The 22,226-nt window shown below is 39.2% G+C and overlaps 1 protein-coding gene across 13 annotated transcripts in view; it reads right to left on the bottom strand.

Annotated features, from left to right (window-relative positions):
* The window catches only part of LOC126354837 (cyclin-dependent kinase 12), a 165,016-nt gene that overhangs the window by 80,475 nt on the left and 62,315 nt on the right, over positions 1-22,226 (bottom strand). For 9 of the 13 annotated variants that reach the window (XM_050004803.1, XM_050004806.1, XM_050004809.1 and 6 more), the window contains one exon: positions 21,069-21,287. In XM_050004803.1, the coding sequence (XP_049860760.1) occupies positions 21,069-21,287 (219 nt within the window). Of the gene's footprint in view, positions 1-18,958; positions 21,288-22,226 lie in introns of those variants that run through there. The other 4 variants (XM_050004799.1, XM_050004802.1, XM_050004800.1 and 1 more) reach the window with 1 other exon arrangement.

The following is a 22,226-nucleotide window of genomic DNA, read 5'->3' as shown; positions in this document are numbered from 1 at the left end:
CAATCTCTTATCAACTGCACCATCCAACTCATAGTAACAGACTAACACCAATATATTTACAGTCCTATTATGTAAAGAACAAATTGATACTTTTTATCACATCTGCTAACAGCATGCAGATCCTATGAAACAAAGTGGCCATTTGGATGAACTCTCATAACTTTCACACGTCTTGAGCACACTTTTTATTGTTTCCACAATTACCTTCCACATTTCAACATTACAGCATTTTCAAAGGCTATAAAATACAAAACAAAACTGGTATCAAAATATATGAAAATGTTACATTTCACCATTGATTAGAGACATACAGGTAGTACAGTGGGTAGAATATGTTTTTTAGCTTGCCAGTATTTTGTTAACAGAGAAAATTGTTCAACAAATATATTGTATCTCATCAACATTCTTAACAATGAGCGCAATCTGATACCAAGGAATATCTTAGAGTCCAACAGGACTACACTGTTAGGCAGTGCTGGATACATGGTAAATGCTTCGTTTGTTTGTTCACTAAATTTTTCATCACTACATTGTATAAAACAATTCGCCTGTAAACAACTCATGGAAATCACTTTACAATGTTTTATAAAAATGTATCTTTCTTTACAAAACAATGTAACTTTCTCTCTCTCTCTCTCTCTCTCTCTCTCTCTCTCTCTACCCCCGCCCCCCTCTTTTTTTCAAGTCGAAAGTAATACAGTGGAAAAGACCATTAGGTGGTGCTGGGGTACATGAGGCAAGTTGTATGTTAACAAGCATAAGTACTAAGTAATAACTTACAAATATTGTATCAGCTACAGACCAATTTGAGCATATGTCACTGTATGTGTAGTGATTAATTAAGCTTTTACTCATCTTATTTAAAAAAGGAAAACACTGGATGAAGCTGCACAACCTTGCAGGTAAAATACACAATGGTGCAGCATTTATCACAAAAATAATACTGTGTAGTGGTGAACTCTAGTGCATCACTGTCTACTAAGTCTCTAGGATATATATTTCTGCCTTCATCCTATGACATTGGTAAATGGTAACACACAACAGTTCACCACTGCACAGTATTCTTTTAGTGATAAATGCTGTACTATTCTGTGTTTAACCCCCAAGGCTGTGTATCTTTGTGTGGTTTCCCCCAGTATTTTGCTTTTTTCCTAAGATGAGTAAAAGCTTAAATATTCAGAAACATATAGTGTCACCCATCACATTGGTCACAGGTCGATAGAATATTCCTATGTTATTACTTAACAACACTAGAAAAATGATAGATTGCTACTAAACATACAAGACAAGAACAATGGAAAGACTGTTACACACTACAGCTTTCAACCAATGCCTTCTTCAGCAAAGAAAACACACAAATTCACAGAAGCAAACGTACCTCACTCACTCATGGCCACTATCACCAGCAGCTTCATCCAGATCATGCCTGTCTGCAACTCAAGATGCCTTTCTGGAACTCAAGGGGTCACCTTTATTGTGAGCATAAATCTGTCCTTTTCCTAATATTCTTGATATTCCAACCTGGAGTTTCCACTGATGAAATTATTACTTAGTGCTTGACACTACACAGCACAAATTGAAAACCCTCTACAAAAGAACTACTTTAGTTGCTCCACAATACTTTCACCTTATTTCAATTAAAATTGTCATTTTATAAAATAGGTGTTATCACAAGACTACAAACAGTTACAAAAGATTTTTCCGCTGCTCACCACTCTCCCCCTTTTACTTGCCTCATGGAATTTCATAATGCTTGTTATTCACAGAAAAACAATTTTATGGTCATAGAACCACAGAAGATCTATGAACATATTTTAAATGTGTCAATTCTTAATGTCACCCAAATTTCTTTATTTTTTATCACTTTATCATACTTACAATTCCAGCTTATACTACATGATATAGTTATACCTATTCCTGTAGGTGCTATCTTGGACCCTAGAAAAGATTGTAACATGTAATATACGTAAATGGGAACAAGTTATGTAGGGTAGCACAATTACCAATGTACCATTAGCAGTAAAACTGCACTGGTATTCACATGATTGTAAATCTGGATGTGTTTTAGTTAAACAGTTAAACTGACACATAGGGGTTAAGGAGTTTCAATTAGCTAAGGCAATCTGCCATGGACATCATACTACTGATGACACAGATGTATGGCATTCCAAGATTGCACCTTCTCAAATTGTTTGGATTTCCTATAGGGCGCTTATTAACTTCCTTTCATCAGTGGCAATGGCAATGCATGGGCATCACCTGTTCTGCAAAAGTGAGTGCTAGGTGCCTCAAATGATATTTCTATAGTTTGTAACTTATCATACAATAGTATTTATGAATTTTTACTGATGCTATTAACTTAGGCAAGTTGTCAAGAATTATGCTTGTTAACATACAATTTGCCTCACATACCCTTGCACCGCCCAGCAGCCTCTTCCACTGTATTATTTTCGACAGTTCAAAAACACTGTTACTCAAGTGTTTGTAAAAAATACCTCTTTGTAAAACACTTACGTGATTTCCATTAACTGTTTACAGTTGAAATTGTTTTATAAAGTGTAATAATGAATGTAATAGTGAACAAACAAATGCAGTGTGTACCATATCCAGTGTCACCTAGCTGTTTAGCCCCTTGGTTTCTAATGTATTCCTTATTGGTACTTTGTATTCATGATTAAGAATACTGATAAGATACAATGTATCTACTGAACAATTTCCTATAATTGACATAACATTGGCAAGCTAAAAAAAAATCTACATTCTATATTATCTCTCTAATCAATGGTGAAATGTAACACACTTTACACCTTCAGTACCAATTACATACTGTACTTTATAGCCTTTGCAAATGATGAAATGTTGAAACACGTAAGGCAATTCTGGAAGTGTGGTCAAGACATCTGAAAGTTATTAAATATTATCACATTGATACACAAAGGCAAGCTGTATTTCATTACTCACATGTCCTCTGGACTATTGCATTATTTTAAATTTACACCCAGGACACCAAATTTTTCAGTGGACATGACTAAGTGTAAGGGGCAGTCATAGAAAAAAGTACATAAACTGTTTACTACTTTAAAAGTAATCACCATAACTGTTCATAAATTAATGCCACTTTGTGAGAAGATGAGCCCACATGTCACCAGGGCTGTTTCGACTACACTGCAGAAGTTTTGCTGGGAAACCCTTACCCATTCCCCATACAGTCTCAGTCTCTCCCCTTGCGTTCCGCACATTTTTGGAGCCCTGAAGAAAGATACTTGTGACAATTGTTTTGCTTTGGCCGAAGAGGTAAATGCCTGGGTACAATCATGATTCCATACGCAACAGAGTGGCATAAATGTAATAACAGCTATGGCGATTACTTTTGACATCACAGTTTATTTGCTTTTTCTCCCATCTGCCTCATTTTCATCCGAATTCTCCTTATATAAAGCAATCAGGTTCAACTCCTCTCCTTCAATTTCACATAGAAACTTCAGGATACAATAATAACAATATTATGAAAAGTGTAGATTGCTACTGCTCACTATACAGAGGAGATGATGAGCTGCAGACAGGCACAACACACAGACTGCTAAGCATGTGAGCCTTTGGCCACATGGGCAACTTCTATTCTTCTTTTCTATTTTTGACAAAGGCATTGTTGGTCGAAAGCTCACTTTCTGACAGTCTTTTTGTTGTTCCTATCTGCACCTTAGTGCCCCCCCCCCCCACACACACACACACACACACACACACACACACACACACACACACACACACACACACACACACACAGAGAGAGAGAGAGAGAGAGAGAGAGAGAGAGAGAGAGAGAGAGAGAGAGATAAAGTACAGGCTGATTATAATTAAAGTTAAACTTTCAAAATGCTGTAGAAGTAACACAACTGGTCAGAGTGACGTCAAATTGTAACGGAATATTATCGGAGAAGGGGGAAAACGCATGACAGCAGAAAAAAAATAGTGTGAAAACTGATCAATAGATGGTGCTGTATGTATCAGAATACATAAATACCTACAAACCATTGAAGTTGGTATAAACGCGCCAGGTACATGGCTTTTGTTCCTTTCGCATCTGTGATGTTCACCATGACTGTTCCAATGCAGGATCGTGCTCTGCTTGTAAAGCTGTGTTACAAGAATTATGACTGTGCACGCATTGCTCTGCAGAAGTTCCAGACACTGATGGGTTTGAAAAATGGCGTTGGTCCGATGACTGCCGTGGGTCTTGAGAAATTGATCCAGAAATTCAAAAAGACAGGTTGTTTTGGTGTGCAACCTGGCAGTGGGAGTAAACAAATTGGTTCGATGTCAGAGGGAGCAGTGGCCACAGCAATGCAGGAGGAGACAAGTGGTGGTGTGCAAACGTGTAGTGCATGGAGAATTGCCCGAACAGTGGGCATACCCATGAGCATGGTGGGTATAAAACTACAAAACATCCTTCTTTGCTATCCATTCAAAATTACCCATGTGCACAAGTTGCTTCCTGTTGACCAGCCAGCACGAGAGACCTTTGCTTTAGAATTGTTTGCTCACATGGAAGTGGACAATGATTGGCCATGGAAGAGTTTGTGGACAGACAAAGCACACTTCCATCTGACAGCATATGTCAGTACACAGAACTGTCGAATATGGGCAACGGAAAATCCACACGCAAATCAACCAGTACCACTTCATCCTGAAAAGGTCACTGCGTGGTACGGGTTATGGCATCATTTATCATAGGGCCATATTTTTGTGATGAGACGGGTGCTTCTGGTCCTGTTACCTATACCATCACTGGTTAGCTCTCCAACATCGTAGATGTGTGGATAGGATCACTTTTATGCAAGATGGCGCATCTCCGCACATTGCAAATCCAGTTAAGCAACTGTTGAAGTGCCATTTCAGAAATGCTAGAATTATCAGCCGCAATTTCCCAACAGCTTGGCCATCCCGATCACCTGATCTTAATTCGTGTGATTTCTGGTTGTGGGGCTATCTGTAAGATACTGTGTTCATTGTTCTGATTGCAAACTTAGCTGTGTTAAAGGTATGCATTGCACAACACATTCTTAACGTGACCTTGCAAACATTTCGATTAGTTGTGGAATGTGCTGTTTCTGAGTTTCAACTTCTTGCAGAAAACGGTGGACATTGAACATGTTTTGCACCAGTCACACAGAAATTAATAATCCGATTTGAATTTGATTGATGCTTTTTATGCAGTTTTTGGGCTCACGACAATTAAAAACCAATTTTCCCATCTGATGTGATGTGACCTTGCATGCACACTGAATAGTACAGTTTGTTTAATGTTAATCATGCACCTTAGGCATCGTTGTATGATACATTTGTTGTCGACCACAACTAAATTACAATGATTGCAGCACCATCTATTGCTACATTTTGTAACTATTTATTTTTCTTCTGCCATACATTTTCCCCCTTCTCCGATAATATTCTGTTGCAATTTCACGTCATTCTGAACAGTGGTGTTATTTTACAGCAGTTTGAAAGTTTAACTTTAATTAGAATCACCCTGTACATTCATGCAAGCGCAACTCACCCACACTTGACCACTGTGTCTGGCCACCGAGACAAAAATGCGAGCAACTGTGCTTGATGGGATAAGGAATGAGGCTGGCACAAGTAGGGGGAAGGATAGCAGGGTAAGCGTAGGGGACGGTGAAGTGCTGCTTGTTGGGAGGTTAAACATACTTCACTTCACTGACTGCTTCACAGCCTGTGCAATCTACACTCCTGGAAATTGAAATAAGAACACCGTGAATTCATTGTCCCAGGAAGGGGAAACTTAATTGACACATTCCTGGGGTCAGATACATCACATGATCACACTGACAGAACCACAGGCACATAAGACACAGGCAACACAGCATGCACGATGTCGGTACTAGTACAGTGTATATCCACCTTTCGCAGCAATGCAGGCTGCTATTCTCCCATGGAGACGATCGTAGAGATGCTGGATGTAGTCCTGTGGAACGGCTTTCCATACCATTTCCACCTGGCGCCTCAGTTGGACCAGCGTTCGTGCTGGACGTGCAGACCGCGTGAGACGACGCTTCATCCAGTCCCAAACATGCTCAATGGGGGACAGATCCGGAGATCTTGCTGGCCAGGGTAGTTGACTTACACCTTCTAGAGCACGTTGGGTGGCACGGGATACATGCGGACGTGCATTGTCCTGTTGGAACAGCAAGTTCCCTTGCCGGTCTAGGAATGGTAGAACGATGCGTTCGATGACGGTTTGGATGTACCGTGCACTATTCAGTGACCCCTCGACGATCACCAGAGGTGTACAGCCAGTGTAGGAGATCGCTCCTCACAACATGATGCCGGGTGTTGACCCTGTGTGCCTCGGTCGTATGCAGTCCTGATTGTGGCACTCACCTGCACGGCGCCAAACACGCATTCGACCATCATTGGCACCAAGGCAGAAGCGACTCTCATCCGTGAAGATGACACGTCTCCATTCGTCCCTCCATTCACGCCTGTCGCGACACTACTGGAGGCGGGCTGCACGATGTTGGGGCGTGAGCGGAAGACGTCCTAACGGTGTGCGGGACCGTAGCCCAGCTTCATGGAGACGGTTCCGAATGGTCCTCGCCGATACCCCAGGAGCAACAGTGTCCCTAATTCGCTGGGAAGTGGCGGTGCGGTCCCCTACGGCACTGCATAGGATCCTACGGTCTTGGCGTGCATCCGTGCGTCGCTGCGGTCCGGTCCCAGGTCGACGGGCACGTGCACCTTCCGCCGACCACTGGCGACAACATCGATGTACTGTGGAGACCTCACGCCCCACATGTTGAGCAATTCGGTGGTACGTCCACCCAGCCTCCCGCATGCCCACTATACGCCCTCGCTCAAAGTCCGTCAACTGCACATACGGTTCACGTCCACGCTGTCGCGGCATGCTACCAGTGTTAAAGACTGCGATGGAGCTCCGTATGCCAAGGCAAACTGGCTGACACTGACGGCGGCGGTGCATAAATGCTGCGCAGCTAGCGCCATTCGACGGCCAACACCGCGGTTCCTGGTGTGTCCGCTGTGCCGTGCGTGTGATCATTGCTTGTATAGCCCTCTCGCAGTGTCCGGAGCAAGTATGGTGGGTCTGACACACCGGTGTCAATGTGTTCTTTTTTCCATTTCCAGGAGTGTATATGCTTCCCACCAACACCAGCTTTTGTGAACTGTACAGGCGGGAACTCTCCCTGTAATATATCCTATGTTACCCCCTTGCTTCAACTTTCGTTTCTCGCTTTCCTACGCCTGCTTACCCCTTTCCCTGCTCCCACTCCAGCACTACAAAGACTTCTATTCCACCAACATACCCACAGTCCTTTTACTTCTAGTCTACATTTCATATTTTTCACACACCCACTTCCACACCCCTAACCTCTTGACTGCGCCTAGCTGCCGACCCCGTCCCTATCACATGCTTGCATGGTACCACAAGCAGCCCTTCACCATCACCCACCTATACCCTGTTATGCCTCCCCCTCTCCAACCTCCTTAACCCCATGACTCAGATGGCTTTTTCCATCATGTGCTGTTGCTCACGGTTTAGTGTTTGTTATGTAGCTGACGCCAGCTACACCAGTATGACTGATGCGTAGCATGCACATCCACTAGTAAAATGTTGTAATGATGAAATTTTCACCAAAGTTATCAAAAGGAGGACATGGCAGTACAGGCCCACCACTGTACTACTTTAACTAAGATAGACTCTTTGAAGCTGCCCTGTTACCACCAAATCATCGACCTGTGCCACAGGCCAAAAGCATACTTGGAGAACTAATTTTCCTTTTTATATGGGCAGATCCTTTATACACGCAATCTTGAAGAATAAAAGGACACAGTCACTATCCAAGTTCAAGAGTGCCTAGAGGTGCAGTCAAGTGTCATCTAGAATAAATTTGAAGAATAGTAGCATTAAAGAAACTTTGTCACACCCAATAGAGTTCACAATGTAAAATCAAAGTAAGAAATATCTTGTACTTCATCTGGTCAGTCAACAGTCATAAACTTTGTACTTGTCACATCCATTAACACACTGTCTCTATTTGTGTTGTTATGTATACTGCAATACAATGATTTTGCTATTACCTTAAGTGCTGTCATATTACCCTTCTATTACCCTTCTACGAAGCTGAGTTTCTTTCTAACTAGCTGAGCACCCAATGTTGCCCTGGTATATATTTATTTTAATTTTATTAGTCAATCTGCTCCTCCCCTTCTCTCTGTCCATCTCTTGCAGCCTTCATATCTCCTAAACTGTGTGTCGTACAATGGTATAATTTTGTACACACGTTCAGCAGCATATGTGGATACTGTCTGCTAAAGGAGTTGTGAATAGCATTAGTACCAAAGAAGCACTAAATGTAAATGTCATAACATCATGCCTGCTGTTACAGTTTACTGCTTGAACAGTGAAAATGTAGTAAACAATAAATGTTTTTCCTTTCATCATATTGTAGGGATTGTCAGCATGAAAAAGGTTCAAAATTATGTGTAAAGTTTGCTGTATCTCACTGTGTTCGCTCATTCTCAAATACTGGATGGGGCACATAGCAGCTATACAGGGTGTCCCATTTATCTTGACCATCTGAAATAACTGTTTGTCCAAACGGAAATTACAAAATGTATCAAGCAAATGTTCTTTAGCTATCAGGGGGAAATCAATAAGCACGATTGTCTTTGTTGTAGCATTGTTTTTCACAAAGAGTTGAACAGTGGTATGACTTTTTTAAAATGGCACCCTGTATTTTTTTATTCGTAATTCATTTCCTCTCCTAAGACCTATTCAAAAATGTATCACAGTGTACCATTCATTCACTGAAACACAACGTAATTACATAACATAACATTGACTTTCAGCCCGGGATCACAAACTCATCTACTTGCTGGATTTGTCAGAAAACAAATGAAAACGAAGAAAAATACACAAAATAAAATTGACTTTGACTCTCCTGTACCATTTCCCAGAAGTAGAACATTCAGAGGTGCTCAAAGTGGTGACCCTGAACACAGATACACTGGTGCACTTGTTGAATGAAAGAATTACTGCTTCCAGTGTTGCCTGCTGAAGAGAATTACAAGCAAGCATGATACATTCCTGCATGTCTTCTGGAGTTGTTGGGATATCACAATAGACATCTTTAATGCATCCCCAAAGAAAAAAGTCCAAAGGATTTATATCAGGAGACCGAGCAGGCCAAGTAACTGTTCCTCCTTGACCAATCCATCTGGCAGGATACTTCGGTTTAGAACACGACGTGCAGTTCTTAGTGGTACTTCATCCAGGAAAGGAGGAAGAATTCGTCTGAGTAAGTTTGCATAAGCTGTGCCGTTTAGACTACCATTGATGAAATAAGGGCCAATAATTGTAGTACCAAGCATCCCACACCAGATGTTAATTCTCCATTGATGCTGATATTCCACCTATCTAAGATCATTGTGGGTTGTCGCTGGACCAATAATTCATGTTCTTTGTATTTACCTGTCCTTTGTTTGAGAAGGAACATTCATCAGTAAATAGAACACTGGAGAAGTAGTTCGGGTTGGCGAGAATTTGCTGCTGCGACCACGGACAGAACAGTACACAATTCTGGAAATCATTCCCATGCAATTCTCGATGTAAGTGTACACTATAAGGATGGAACCGATGACATGTAAGCATACGATGTATACTGGTTTTAGGAATGCCAATCCCATGTTCAAGCTGTCATGTGCTCACATGTGGATTGATAGCAACGGAAGCGAGAACTGTAACTTTGTCAGTTTCATCTGTTCAAGTGCTACGACGATTGCATTGTAGGGGGTTGGAACTTTCCTGAAGCGTCGCAACAAGACCCGAAAACATCCGCTGGGAAGGTGGGTTCTTGTCAGGATACCGCTCTCTGTACAATTCCGCTGCCTATGTAACATTTTGCCTACCTTCAACAACAACAATAAAAGAAACGTTATGTCGATGCAGTTTGTAGGAAGGACAGACTTTACTGTAAGCCAACTCTACACAACAATATTTGAAAGGACTAAACTACTGTACTAAACATGCTACTCTCACAACTCTTCAACTGACGATGGTTGATGGAATGACGGGTGTGCATTCCACTTATGTTTATATTTGTCCTCTGTCAACGTCAGCACATGGATGTGTTCCATTACCCCGAGTACCTGCACTAAGCGCTGGGAGTGTCAACATCAATGTTGTGTTATGTAATTAATAACATTGTGTTTCAGTGAATGGTACACTGTGATACATTTTTGATAGAAATGAATTACCGCAAAAAAAAAAAGAAAAAAAATTACAGGATGTCACTTAGTCCCCCTGGCGGCTAAAGAACATTTGCTTTAAACATTTTGTAATTTGCGTCTGGACAAACAGTTATTTAGGGTGTTCAAGATAAATGGGACACCCTGAATATCATGCAGCAATACACCATACAACAAGTAGTGTGGAAGTATTGAGTAAACTACTAGACTGCATAAGCATCACATTCATTACTCCAAATCATATAGCATGTATCAACCAAGAAAGGCATTTAAAAAAAAATTCAATAAAATAAAAAAGTCAGAGTAGCTTTATCAAAGAGTAAATACTTTTCCGTAAATTGTATAATATTCTTCAAATCATTAAGTATCTTGTACAACACATTTTCTAAAGTAGCCTATGATCTTCCTTAGGGTTCAAGCTACCTCCTTCCCAAATTTCATCAAAATCAGTTCTACAAGTTAGTGATGATAAATTTAAACACCACGCATGATGCAGCAGTTTTTCACATTTTCAGTGTTTATGACATCATATATCCTGAACTATGTGCTGAACACAGATACAATTTTGCAGGTACATTCAGTGGTGTACGAGAGTGATTTGGTAAGTCTGGCAAAAACCAAAAATAAAAATGTTTATTTTGCAAACAACTCACCTTCCTTTTGCCACAATTTTCACTGTGGGACACACACTTGGTCCAGCGATCCTCCAGCATTTTCATCCCAACGGAAAAATAGAGTCTCTCAAACTCTGAAAAATACTTATTGACTGAAAAATCATTTCCTCAATTTGATGAAAATTTCTTCCCAGCAAGCTAATGTTTCAAAATTATGGAAATTAGCCACTTGGGCTAATTCTGCATAATAGTGTAATGAGGAACCACTTCAAAGCCAAATTCACACACTTTCGCCATTGTTATCGCTGATGTGTGGGATGGTGCATTATCCTGGTGAATGACCACTATTTAGCATGCCAACATTGGCCTTTTTCAGCACACCCAAGTGCAAAACGAAGAAGCAAGAAACTATGCTACTGTCCAGTTATGGTTCTGTCTTTCTCCACATAGCCTATGAGGATTATTCTTTGACAATCCCAAAAAATGTACATTGAAGTAGCAAAAGACAACAGCTTTTGACATTGTTTTGACTGTTGTTTTGATTTCGGTGTGTAAAATCGGCACAAAAAGTCTTGCTGACTATGATTAAACATCATTAGAGATAGTGCTGAAATGTTGTCCCAAATGGCTTTTAATCAACTGTGAGCAATTAAGGCACCCATTTCGCACACAGCTCCTTTATAGCCAATGCTCTGTGCAGGGTATTATGTACTCGCTCATTTGGGATCCCTACAGTCCCAGTAATCTCACGAATTTTTATTTGTGGCCTTTCATTATCATACAATGGATTTTGTCAATGGTTTCCTTTGTGGTGACCTCAATTTGACGATCAGAGGGTGCTTCGTCTCTCACGGTTGTCCGTCCATGTTTATATTCATTAATCCAAAAGCAAATGGTCTTCAATGACGGTGCACTTTCCATTTGAACTTCATCCAATTCTATTTTGGTCAGTGTGGTCCCAATTTTTCATATGGAAATGTTTAATAACAGCACTAAATTCAGTGTTCTCCATTTGCAATTGCAGTCAACACACTTACCAATTCAGACTAATCTTAACAATGAACTGTATGCTTTAAATTACCGAAATTCTTTATACGATCCTTGGAATAATTAACATTATCAACCTTGAATCCACAACAAAAATATTCCATCCTGTCATGGAAATTTACCAGATTCACCAAACCATAATTGTACTTGAACATTGTGTACAAAATGTGTTGCAAATATAGTTAGTAGCAAAGAAGTAATACATTGCAGCAACAAAAACACCCTGCCAGATGTGAAAATGAACAGCGACAATTCAGATAAGTGATAAACTTTTTCCCTTTCATCATTGCGTGGGAAAAGAAGGGAAAGGAAGGGGAGGGGTGGGAAGGAGAGAGGAGGGGAGGGGGAGAAGGGAAGGGGAGGGGATGGGGAGAAGGGAAGGGGAGGGGAGGGTGGGAAGGAGAGAGGAGGGGAGGGGCGGGGAGGGGAGGGGCGGGGTGGGGAGGGGAGGGGCGGGGTGGGGAGGGGAGGGGCAGGAAGGGGAGGGGGGGATAAGTGAGAAAAAGTTTTTAAAGGTTTGAAATTATGTATAAAATTTGTTGAAAGTCACTAAGTGCTCTCATTCTCAAACACTGGATGAACAAAATCTGGATATTCATGTGTCATGGGCTACACTTCTTATTCACATACCCCACCCAATTAATAGCAATTCTTTACAGACAATAAGTTATGCACGTACCAAGGTTTTGACAAACTGGTACCAATGGTTTTGGAGGAGATGTGGAATATATATAAATACATTTTTATAATATGTATGAATACCTTTTTACCCGTGATCTGATTTTGACGAAATATAGCCTATACGGTGCCCCTAGCTACACTGAAATTGCCAGTGAATACCCCGTAAAAAACCCGTCTCAAGTCGTTTTGGAGATTAGCATGTTCAGACAGACAGACTGACAGACAAGGAAGTTTTACTAAAACTTTAAATCATTTTATCTTTTCTTTCTTAAATGATCAACTTTTGGTGAAGTAAAGCCTATCCAGTGCTTCAAACTATGCTCAGGTTACCTGCAAAAACCTCACGCAAACTCATCTAGTAGTTCTGCAGATTAGTGTGTCCAATGACAAACAGACAAACTCAATGATTTTACAGATTTAGCATAATCGTGAACTGTTACTAGTTTGTAATAGTCTAGTGACTTCAGTAATTAGCATCTCCATGTAGAACCCTTAAGGTCTTTCCTTGCAAAATAAGACATGTTGACTAATGGGCATTATTGTTCACCTGATCCATATTTATAGCGTTTTAAACACTTTTGGGAGAAGCAATATGAACAGCTGCTTGACATAGTTCTCCAACTGAAAACTTAACAATAAGCACTTTTCTTGTAGATGTACAAATGGTGAAGGAGGTACAGTGAACCCAACAACTCATTTTACCTTTCAGAGCATAACAAACTAAGAAGGAGGAAATACAGTGAACACAAAGACTCATTACTTTATCTTTTACAATACATTACATTAACTTTATTTCTGGAAATTTCTTATTAAGCTGTTTCACTCTCTACATAAACAACTGAGGGAAAGGGAGGAAAGTCAAAGAGATGTGCACATGTAAAACATACTACACTGTCGCTCATTAGACAAGGATGACTGTAGTGAAGAAATAAACTGAGATGAAAGACTATTTATCCCAGTAGGAGAAACGGCAAACACATTCCAGCATTTTGTAGTAACAATTAAAAATATGAGATACAGTAAAATCACTAAAATGGGAATCACTTTTTAGTTCTTCACAGAATTAATCAAGAAGCAAACCAAGCAGAATTATCAAATAATACTTACAAAAGATATTATAGAAAAAAACCATCACAAAGGGTCCAAAGTTTTAAACTAAGGCTTAAAAGCTATGGATCGAATTTGATCGTGCTCATCACAGACGTATTCAATATAGAAGAAGCATAGAATAGTACATAGGCACATAAACAAGGAGGCAAACATTACAGCCCCATCAGTAGATCTACTATACAGTAGTCGAACAGTTGAATAATGGGAACTCCAGGTTGGAATATCAACAGTATAAGGAAAAGGATAGGTTGCTACTCACTGTAAAGATGATACTTTGAGTTACAGGCAGATATAACAAACAGACTGTTAAAATTTAGTTTTCAGCCAAAGCCTTATTCAGAAAAGAAAACATTCACACATTAATTCACACAAGCAAGGAGACATCACACACACCATCATCTCTGGAAGCTCACATTGGAATGCCCATATAGAGTAGGTGTCTTTTCTCAAACTAATGTTTGTATTACACCCCACATTTTTCATTATCACATCAATGTGTTAAATCTAAATATTCATACAATCGATCTTACTCGTTGCACAACCATACAACAGCAGAAATGACATTTCTGTGTCATTGACTTGGCCCTCTTACTCTTCCAGGTTTATGGTTTGTGATTTTTCATTTTGAGATAAGTGAAAGAATCCACTAGAATTCAGTTAGTGCCCGTACCTCAAGAGTGCTATGACAGTACTATAAATGACATGAGGACAACCACAACATCTGTGAGGAGATGGAAATATGGAGAATCATAAAGGCTTAGCTGAGACTTTTGATATTTTCTGTTTTAGCTACCCTTCTCATGTCTCATTTACCCGTACTGCATTTCTCACATCTTGTTTTATCTCCCATCTTGAGTGTTGTAAAGTGATAAAATTCATGATACCCTTCACATGTCTCATTCACCTGTGTTGCACTTCTCACATCTTGTTTTAGCCTCCACTTTGAGTATTATAAAGCATTAAAATTCATGATAGGTCAGCTGAACTTTTACACAAAGATATCGTAGAAAAGCTAAGCCACTGCTTTACTGGTTTGGTGAGCATGTCAGTTGAACTTTTACATCAAACTCTTACACACATAATTTACTAACATGAAGAACATCACTGTCATACACAAGGAATATAAATCAACAGGTTTAAGGATTAGGAGATGGAGGAAAGGAAACTTCACAATATTCAGTCACAACTGTCCAGTATGCAGAGTCAGAGACGAAATATCAAGTCCAGAAGTTACTAAATAAAAACCACGAAACATGAGACCCAAAATAATAAAACATTATATCATAGCCCAACAAAAACAGTGACAAAATTCGTAATTTCAGTACAGAGAAAACTCGATTTAAAGAATTAATTCTATGAAACTTTTACTGAAACATTGCAAGCTCCCTTTGAATTTCAGATAAGTATTGTTGGAAGTAAATTCTATCACATTTTTTGTGCACACTGTGAGACTTAAACACACATTTTTCAGTGACATAAACTAAATATGCCGTTTTTCAACCTGCATCACTTTTCTTGCTGGGCTGCGACATCTGACACAGAGTAATCCAAGAAAGAGTGTGAGTGTGAGTGTGAGTGTGTGTGTGTGTGTGTGTGTGTGTGTGTGTGTGTGTGAGAGAGAGAGAGAGAGAGAGAGAGAGAGAGAGAGAGAGAGAGAGAGAGAGAGAGAGAGAGAGAGAGAGCGAGAGAGAGAGAGAGGGGGGGGGGGGGGTAGATCCTTGTCGTCATCTTTCTGTCACGTTTACTTCATTCTCAGTTTCTTACATCTCTGTTGCTAACCTGGCAAATTCTACCAATCTTCATTTTTATAATCTTGTTTGTAAAACTCTTCAAGATCTGAAAATTAGTCAACACCCTTTGGATGCAAATGCTGACTTGCTATTGCATATAGCCTTTGGCAATATGGTAATGGCAGCTTTAAAAGGCACCCAATTATTGCTGTATAGATTTCTTTCTTATTATGCCTTGACAATGTTTCCAATTCAAAATTACTTTAGCATTACCTTGGCTGTGAAGACATCAGATCTACAATCTTTACACAGCATAAATTATTTTTTCGTAAGAACTTCATTATGTTACAACCTGCTGCTAACATATTATGCCTCAGCAACTTCTAAAGTGCATATAATTAGAAACATAATTTCAAAGAGCAAACAGAGTGAAATGAATCGAAAAAATGCAGTTTCATTTATATTGAAAAATATTTAGTGTACATGTACTTAGAAGTCATCATCATACACTGCCTTGGGAGGAAACGGGGGAGGGAGTGTACCGGAAGGGGGGGGAGGGGTCAGAAAGTATCCAGAAGGAGAGGAGGAAACCAAATGACACTTCATTATCACAACATTGAGCCAAATTTACAAAGAACTGGCTCCACCCCCTCTGGCCCAAATGCAGGAAGTGTGTCATAAACCATTGTATATTCTCCTGAGGAAAGCTGGACTACAACTGTTATAACTGACTCTTGATATCCTGAATCATGTATTGATACTGGGATAGAGTTGGTGTCTGATCTGGTTCCACACATGTTCTTTCTGGAACACATCTAGGGATCTGATGACCACAAGAGTAAATCAACATCATGCAGAAAATTCATAGACACAGGTGCAACATGTGGATGAGCATCGCCCTGTTGAAAAACGACACTACAACGCTGTCACATGACAGGTAATCCATCAGGATGCATAATGTCTGTGATAAGCTACTGTGCTGTCCTACCGGCCTTGACCAAGTTGTACCCAACGGCTCCCCACACCATGATGCCAGGAGTAACACTAGTGTGCCTCTCCGAGACATTGGAAAAATGGGACTTCTCCCCACATCATCACTGTACTTGTCAATAATGGACATCTGGGGTAGTACAGAAACATGATTCTTCACTGAACACAATGCTATGCCATCCATAAGCAGTTCATGCTTTCCAGTTCTGGTACCATTCCAAATGCTGTTGTTTCTATTGTGATGTTAACGGCAGCCTATACATGGATGGAATTCACTAGCTCGGCTGCTGCTAGTCTCCAACCAATGATGTGGGACAACACAGAATGTTGTAGGGAGACCATTATTAGTTCTCAGATGACACGCACTTAGGTGTACAAGTTACGATGGGCTAGATGCAAAATATAGCAAACCTAACTTGTGGTGGTTAGACGTGGTCGACAAGCAGTATGAGTGTTACAACGTTCCCACGCAGTCCTACATTGGGTCACTGTCACTTCAGAATGCTTCATAAATCTGGATATTGCACATTTCAATCAGCTGGCCAAACAGATACCTATGATGAGACACCTTTCCAACTCGGCTCAGTTTTCACTTTAATAAAAAGGATGAGCCATCATGGCCAACCAATATTTTGAAGAAAGAACTGCTCTCTGTAAAATTGACACACTCGTCCTCAATGAAGGTCTCCAATGAGTACATGACATATTCGTATCATTCACAGCAGCACTCAGTATCTATCGATGTTCACTCCCCTTATGTATCCTAACACACCTGGTAACAACAGTAATGCACTCTGGTGGCCATTCTACCTGTCGCAAAGGATTGTAATCTAAATCGTGTACATATCTCCCAATAATGCGTACATTGACAACTGACCAAGTTCTCTGGATACAGCCTTTTTTCTAGTCAGCAGTGTACTTGAAATCTACACACTAACTCAAAGCAAGTAACAAAATGTGATCAGTTCCACTGTCATATTTTGAAATCGCTAACGCTGCAAGTAATTCACTGAAAAATGCCCACATCATTTTTGACATTAAACATTGGGACACACAAAAATTATTGTGTGTGAATTACTGGCATAAATTTGTCAATAAATGGGATGTAATTCATGTCTACAAAATACCAATCCACCAAGAAGTTGCCTTTCATAATTCTCGATGTGTACTCATCACTTGAATAAAAATGATGAGTCTTCATGGCCATCCATATATTGAAATAAGACCTGCTCTGTGTAAAACGGACACACTCATCCCCACTCAAGCCGTTTCCCCCATTACTGATAAAACTGAAGTGGTTTAAACAAAACTTTTTGCACGGTGAGGCCCTCCAACCATCTTCTGAACACAACTACAAAAGCAGAAATGCACCAACAATTTAAAAAAATGCAAATGGCAATGATTTTTGAAAAAATTACTGCATCATCACAATATACGAAAAACTACCTACATTTGAAGAAAAGTGCGCAAGAAAGGCATCCAATTGCACCATGGCTAGCACTGCTAGTGAAAATTTTGCACTATGCTTGGATTGTATATGGTACCAACACAGTTATGAGCTAAGTTATTCAAACATTATGTTCCTGTTGGTAATAAGAGTTCTGATTGTTTAAGTGAAACATTACGCGAATTACAAACCTTCCTTTCATGGTTTAATTTTATTCCACAGGTGCATAATTCTTTCTCCTAGTTTTAGGATGAAATGTCAGTGACAGAAGATGAATAGCACAAGTACTGCTGACAGAGAAAGAATTACTAACTATACGCGAAATATAAATGGTTTGATGGGAAAGTTGTTTGTTAAAAAACAAACAAATATTTTTTCTCCACATTTAAAAAAAAAATAAATACAGTACCATATATATATTATAAAATCACTGTTGAGATTTGATAGTTTGTCAACAACTGACCAATCAAATTATTTTCCTGTGGATAAAATAGAATCCTATTCATTTCATACACAATGTAAAGAACTGTGTTACTTGTTTAATATATTACATTATCATTTATGTAACTGAGATACACACTACATTCCCAAGCTCACACCTGCATATTATACAATCAAATGTCATCCCTACTGTTGAAGAAATCTGAAATATAATATAGCTTTTTATGAAAAAGCAGGAATTCTGCAGCACACATTATGGATATTCACTCAATTTATTGATTTATTTATTTTTTGGGCGGGGCGGGTGGGAGGGGGGGGGGGGGAGTTTCAAAACTTAAGACAATTTTTTTGCAAGGAGGAGGGGGGAGCACAAGCAATGCTGTTTGCCAGTGGTAGTCAATAACTACTGATTCTTCAGTACTTACGCGAAACACATCAATGACACCATTGACCTCTTACATCACCACCACTCAAGTGGAAGATCAAAACACAGTAGCCTAACAATGATAATTAGATTTCCTTTCCATTTTTGGCAAATATCAAAATGGGCACATTAGTCAGAATCTCTTTTCTTCTCTAAAAAACTAATCAAGCATACGCACTGACAAAACATGTTTAAAAATGGAAATGAAACCTTTATTAACAAGGAACAGGGTTTACAGGGCAACACAAACATGCAGTAAATTCAACAAAAACACTGCTATGCCTACTATACAAATAACAACATTGGATTTGTACTATACAGAACATTAAATTGTATTTATTTATTAAATTTTATATTACAAAGCAACAAGGCAACATTTACTGAGCCTTGATGAAATAAATAATAGTTTATTTTTATCGCTCACTTATATCCAGTATTCGAATATTTCTCAAAAATGTTGCACAAGGCACAAACAGCATTTCTCAAAATTTTAACTGGAATGCATTTATGACTTACTGTCACATTCAATATGATATATACACTTTACATCTATGATTTGCTTAAAAAATTAAGCATATCATTAAAAAAGGTATAAAAGGAAGAGAAACATATAACATATAATATTAAACAACTTTCTTAATGTGTACACTGTACAAATCTGTTGGTACCAGATTAAGTCCACAATCTGCTGACAAATATCAGATGTATAATCACCTGACAATATATTTACACATCAGCATCTTGTATACACACTATATAGTGAATCAACACAACAGTTCATCTTTGGTAGACAAATAAGAATAATGCTCTTGTTGCCAAACAATATGTATCCAAAGACTGTTTGACATATCTGAAAGAGCAATATTTTTAGCTTACATGATTCAGTATCATGAACCTCAACTACATCAATCGTCATTTGTAGACCACCAAAGGCAGGGACTGGACTATTGTATGTGGCCACAACCATATAAAACATTCAGTTCGCTACAGAGAATGCTTAGCACAAACTCCATTACCATTATGAAAATAACAATAAAACAAATATGAACTTTCCAGCTAACATAGAAAGTGTATTGCAGCATAGCTCTCCCTCTGTTTTTTTGAACAGACTACTAAAAAATATGACAGAGGAAGAAGTACTCACTGCTACTTCCTGTACCCAAGAAAAGCTGAGACAATTCAATGTAAACAAGAAATTATAATAAAAGATCAAACATCGGCCATAAATAAAGATGCATGTTATATAGCAGAAACTAAGTACACTTATCATATTCAGGAGTAATGCTAGCCTTCGAGCAACTGAAGGGCAAGTGTGATAACATGTCACTTTCATGATTTAAAATCATAAGGAAAAGTAAGGCACGGCGACACAAGTGATGATCAAAATGGAACAAAAATATTAGCAATGCCAACTGCTCTACGAATCGATTCATTATATTTGAACAATAATCACAAAATATACATTTCAATGATGTGACACTGTTTATCACAATGTAAGTTCTGGGTTTTAATAAGCTTTCCAATGTATTCTATGAAGCCACACCTTCAGTGTTGTGAATGGTGAATGGAAGATGAGACATTACACATCTGATGAAAACTACAAATCATATTTGTACTAGTACACTAACAAACACAGCCTTTGTTTCCAGGGTATGATTACCATTCTACGTTCCTGTGATGGGTAAGAATAATATTAATGAAACTGAATTATGGCAAATCTTAACCAGACAATGTGCTACATACCACACATTCCTGCAATACAAAAGGGAAGTCAGAGACTCCACATAAAATACTGATAGCACCAAGGAATTAATGAAAAATGAGCATTAGCATCACCATCTGATAAAAATAGCTATGTAATATCTTCTATGTCAGTGAATTCCACACATTTCAAGTACAGAAAACCTGATATGTCCGAGCTTTTACCCCAAGAACCACTCGGGAATTTCTCCGATACTATCTTCCTGGATGTGGTCCTCTCCAAGGGAAAGGTGCTCCTCGACCTGTACCCCACGGCAGAGGAGGCCTGTGTAAAGGTGGCGGCGGCGTTGTGAATACAGGAGTGTGGGAGTCTTGAGGGCTACGAATTACTGACCCTCTGGGCCCACCACGATACATACCCCTACCTCCACGACTTCTACCTCTCCCAGGAACATTTGACCCCACATTTCGCAAACTGTCTGTATGAAGGTTTCCTGTATCGCCACTTATATCTGCACTGTACGTTGTAGCGATGGGATGACCCTGTTCTGACTCACTAAAACCTGGATGAAATGTTCGAGACTGAGGGGGTACTGTACCTGAGTCCTTGGCCATAGATTTCATGAGTATTCCAGCAGCACCTGACAACCCATGACGACTAAACAAAGTTGCTAATGCAGTGCGGACACCTTCAGTAGCAAGGGGTGTCACACCACCCCAATTCCGACTGCCACTACTAACAGCGTTATCACCAGCATAAACAGCATGTGCATCGAAACTGCCATCTGCCTTTCCACCCACTGACCATAAGTTTCCACCTGGAAGAGAAGAAAAAATCTTGGAACACAAAAATGTGACTGTTTCCTTTCTTGTGCATAGCAGACATTTTGAATCAGAATTACATGCTGGCAAAAGTGAAACTACAGTTGAAAGTAAACTCTTCCCCCCTCCCCTTCCGATTACAACGTATTTCTTACAATGGGCTAACAAATTTCTTAAGAACAGCTTAAAAAAAGAAAATTGGATTTGCTAAACCCAAAATTTTATCTTCCTGTTATATATCGAATGGCACTCTTCCAATAAATAAATAATTCAGTAGGTTCATATTTTCTTCAATTTGCAGCCAGACGATTTTACTGAAAATGATCAATTTTCTACAAAACAAGCTTTGTGGCTTTGTGGGTTGCTGCAGAACCATTACAAATTAACACTAAGTTACGTACACACGAAAAATATGAACAGTGACTGGTTAATATTATTTGTATGTGTCAATTAATATTCTCAGTCATGGTAGGCTTAATCTACAATGATATCATTCTTCTGAAAGTTGTATGCAGAGGGAAAAAATCCAGATCAAATAAGATACTGAATGTGCAAACAAGAACAACGAAGAAAGTAGTTTCCATATATAAAGAAAGATGTTGTGGATGTAACATTGTTTATCTGACAAGTCACAAACTGTTAGAGAACAGTCAAATTTGTGTGTGTCATAGATCTTTAACTATTACGACCAAAACAATTTTGCAGCAGTAACTGCATGCGAAATAGAAAGTTTAACTAAGTAAAAAATTTCAATAAGTAATTTGTATGGAACAAAAATATTTGTCTCAATTAAAATACTTTACACTGAAGTGTACTTCTAATATATCTTTTAACTTTCCTAACATCTCACCTAATAAAGCATACTACAGAACTAACTCTGAATGTATACCACAAAATGAAATCTACACTTGTCAGCCAGAACATTATAACCACTT

The sequence above is a fragment of the Schistocerca gregaria genome, chromosome 3 (assembly GCF_023897955.1).
Source record: "Schistocerca gregaria isolate iqSchGreg1 chromosome 3, iqSchGreg1.2, whole genome shotgun sequence".
Taxonomy (NCBI): Eukaryota; Metazoa; Arthropoda; class Insecta; order Orthoptera; family Acrididae; genus Schistocerca; species Schistocerca gregaria.
The sequence above is the reverse complement of the archived record's forward strand: the minus strand, read 5'-3'. Positions and strand labels throughout refer to the sequence as shown.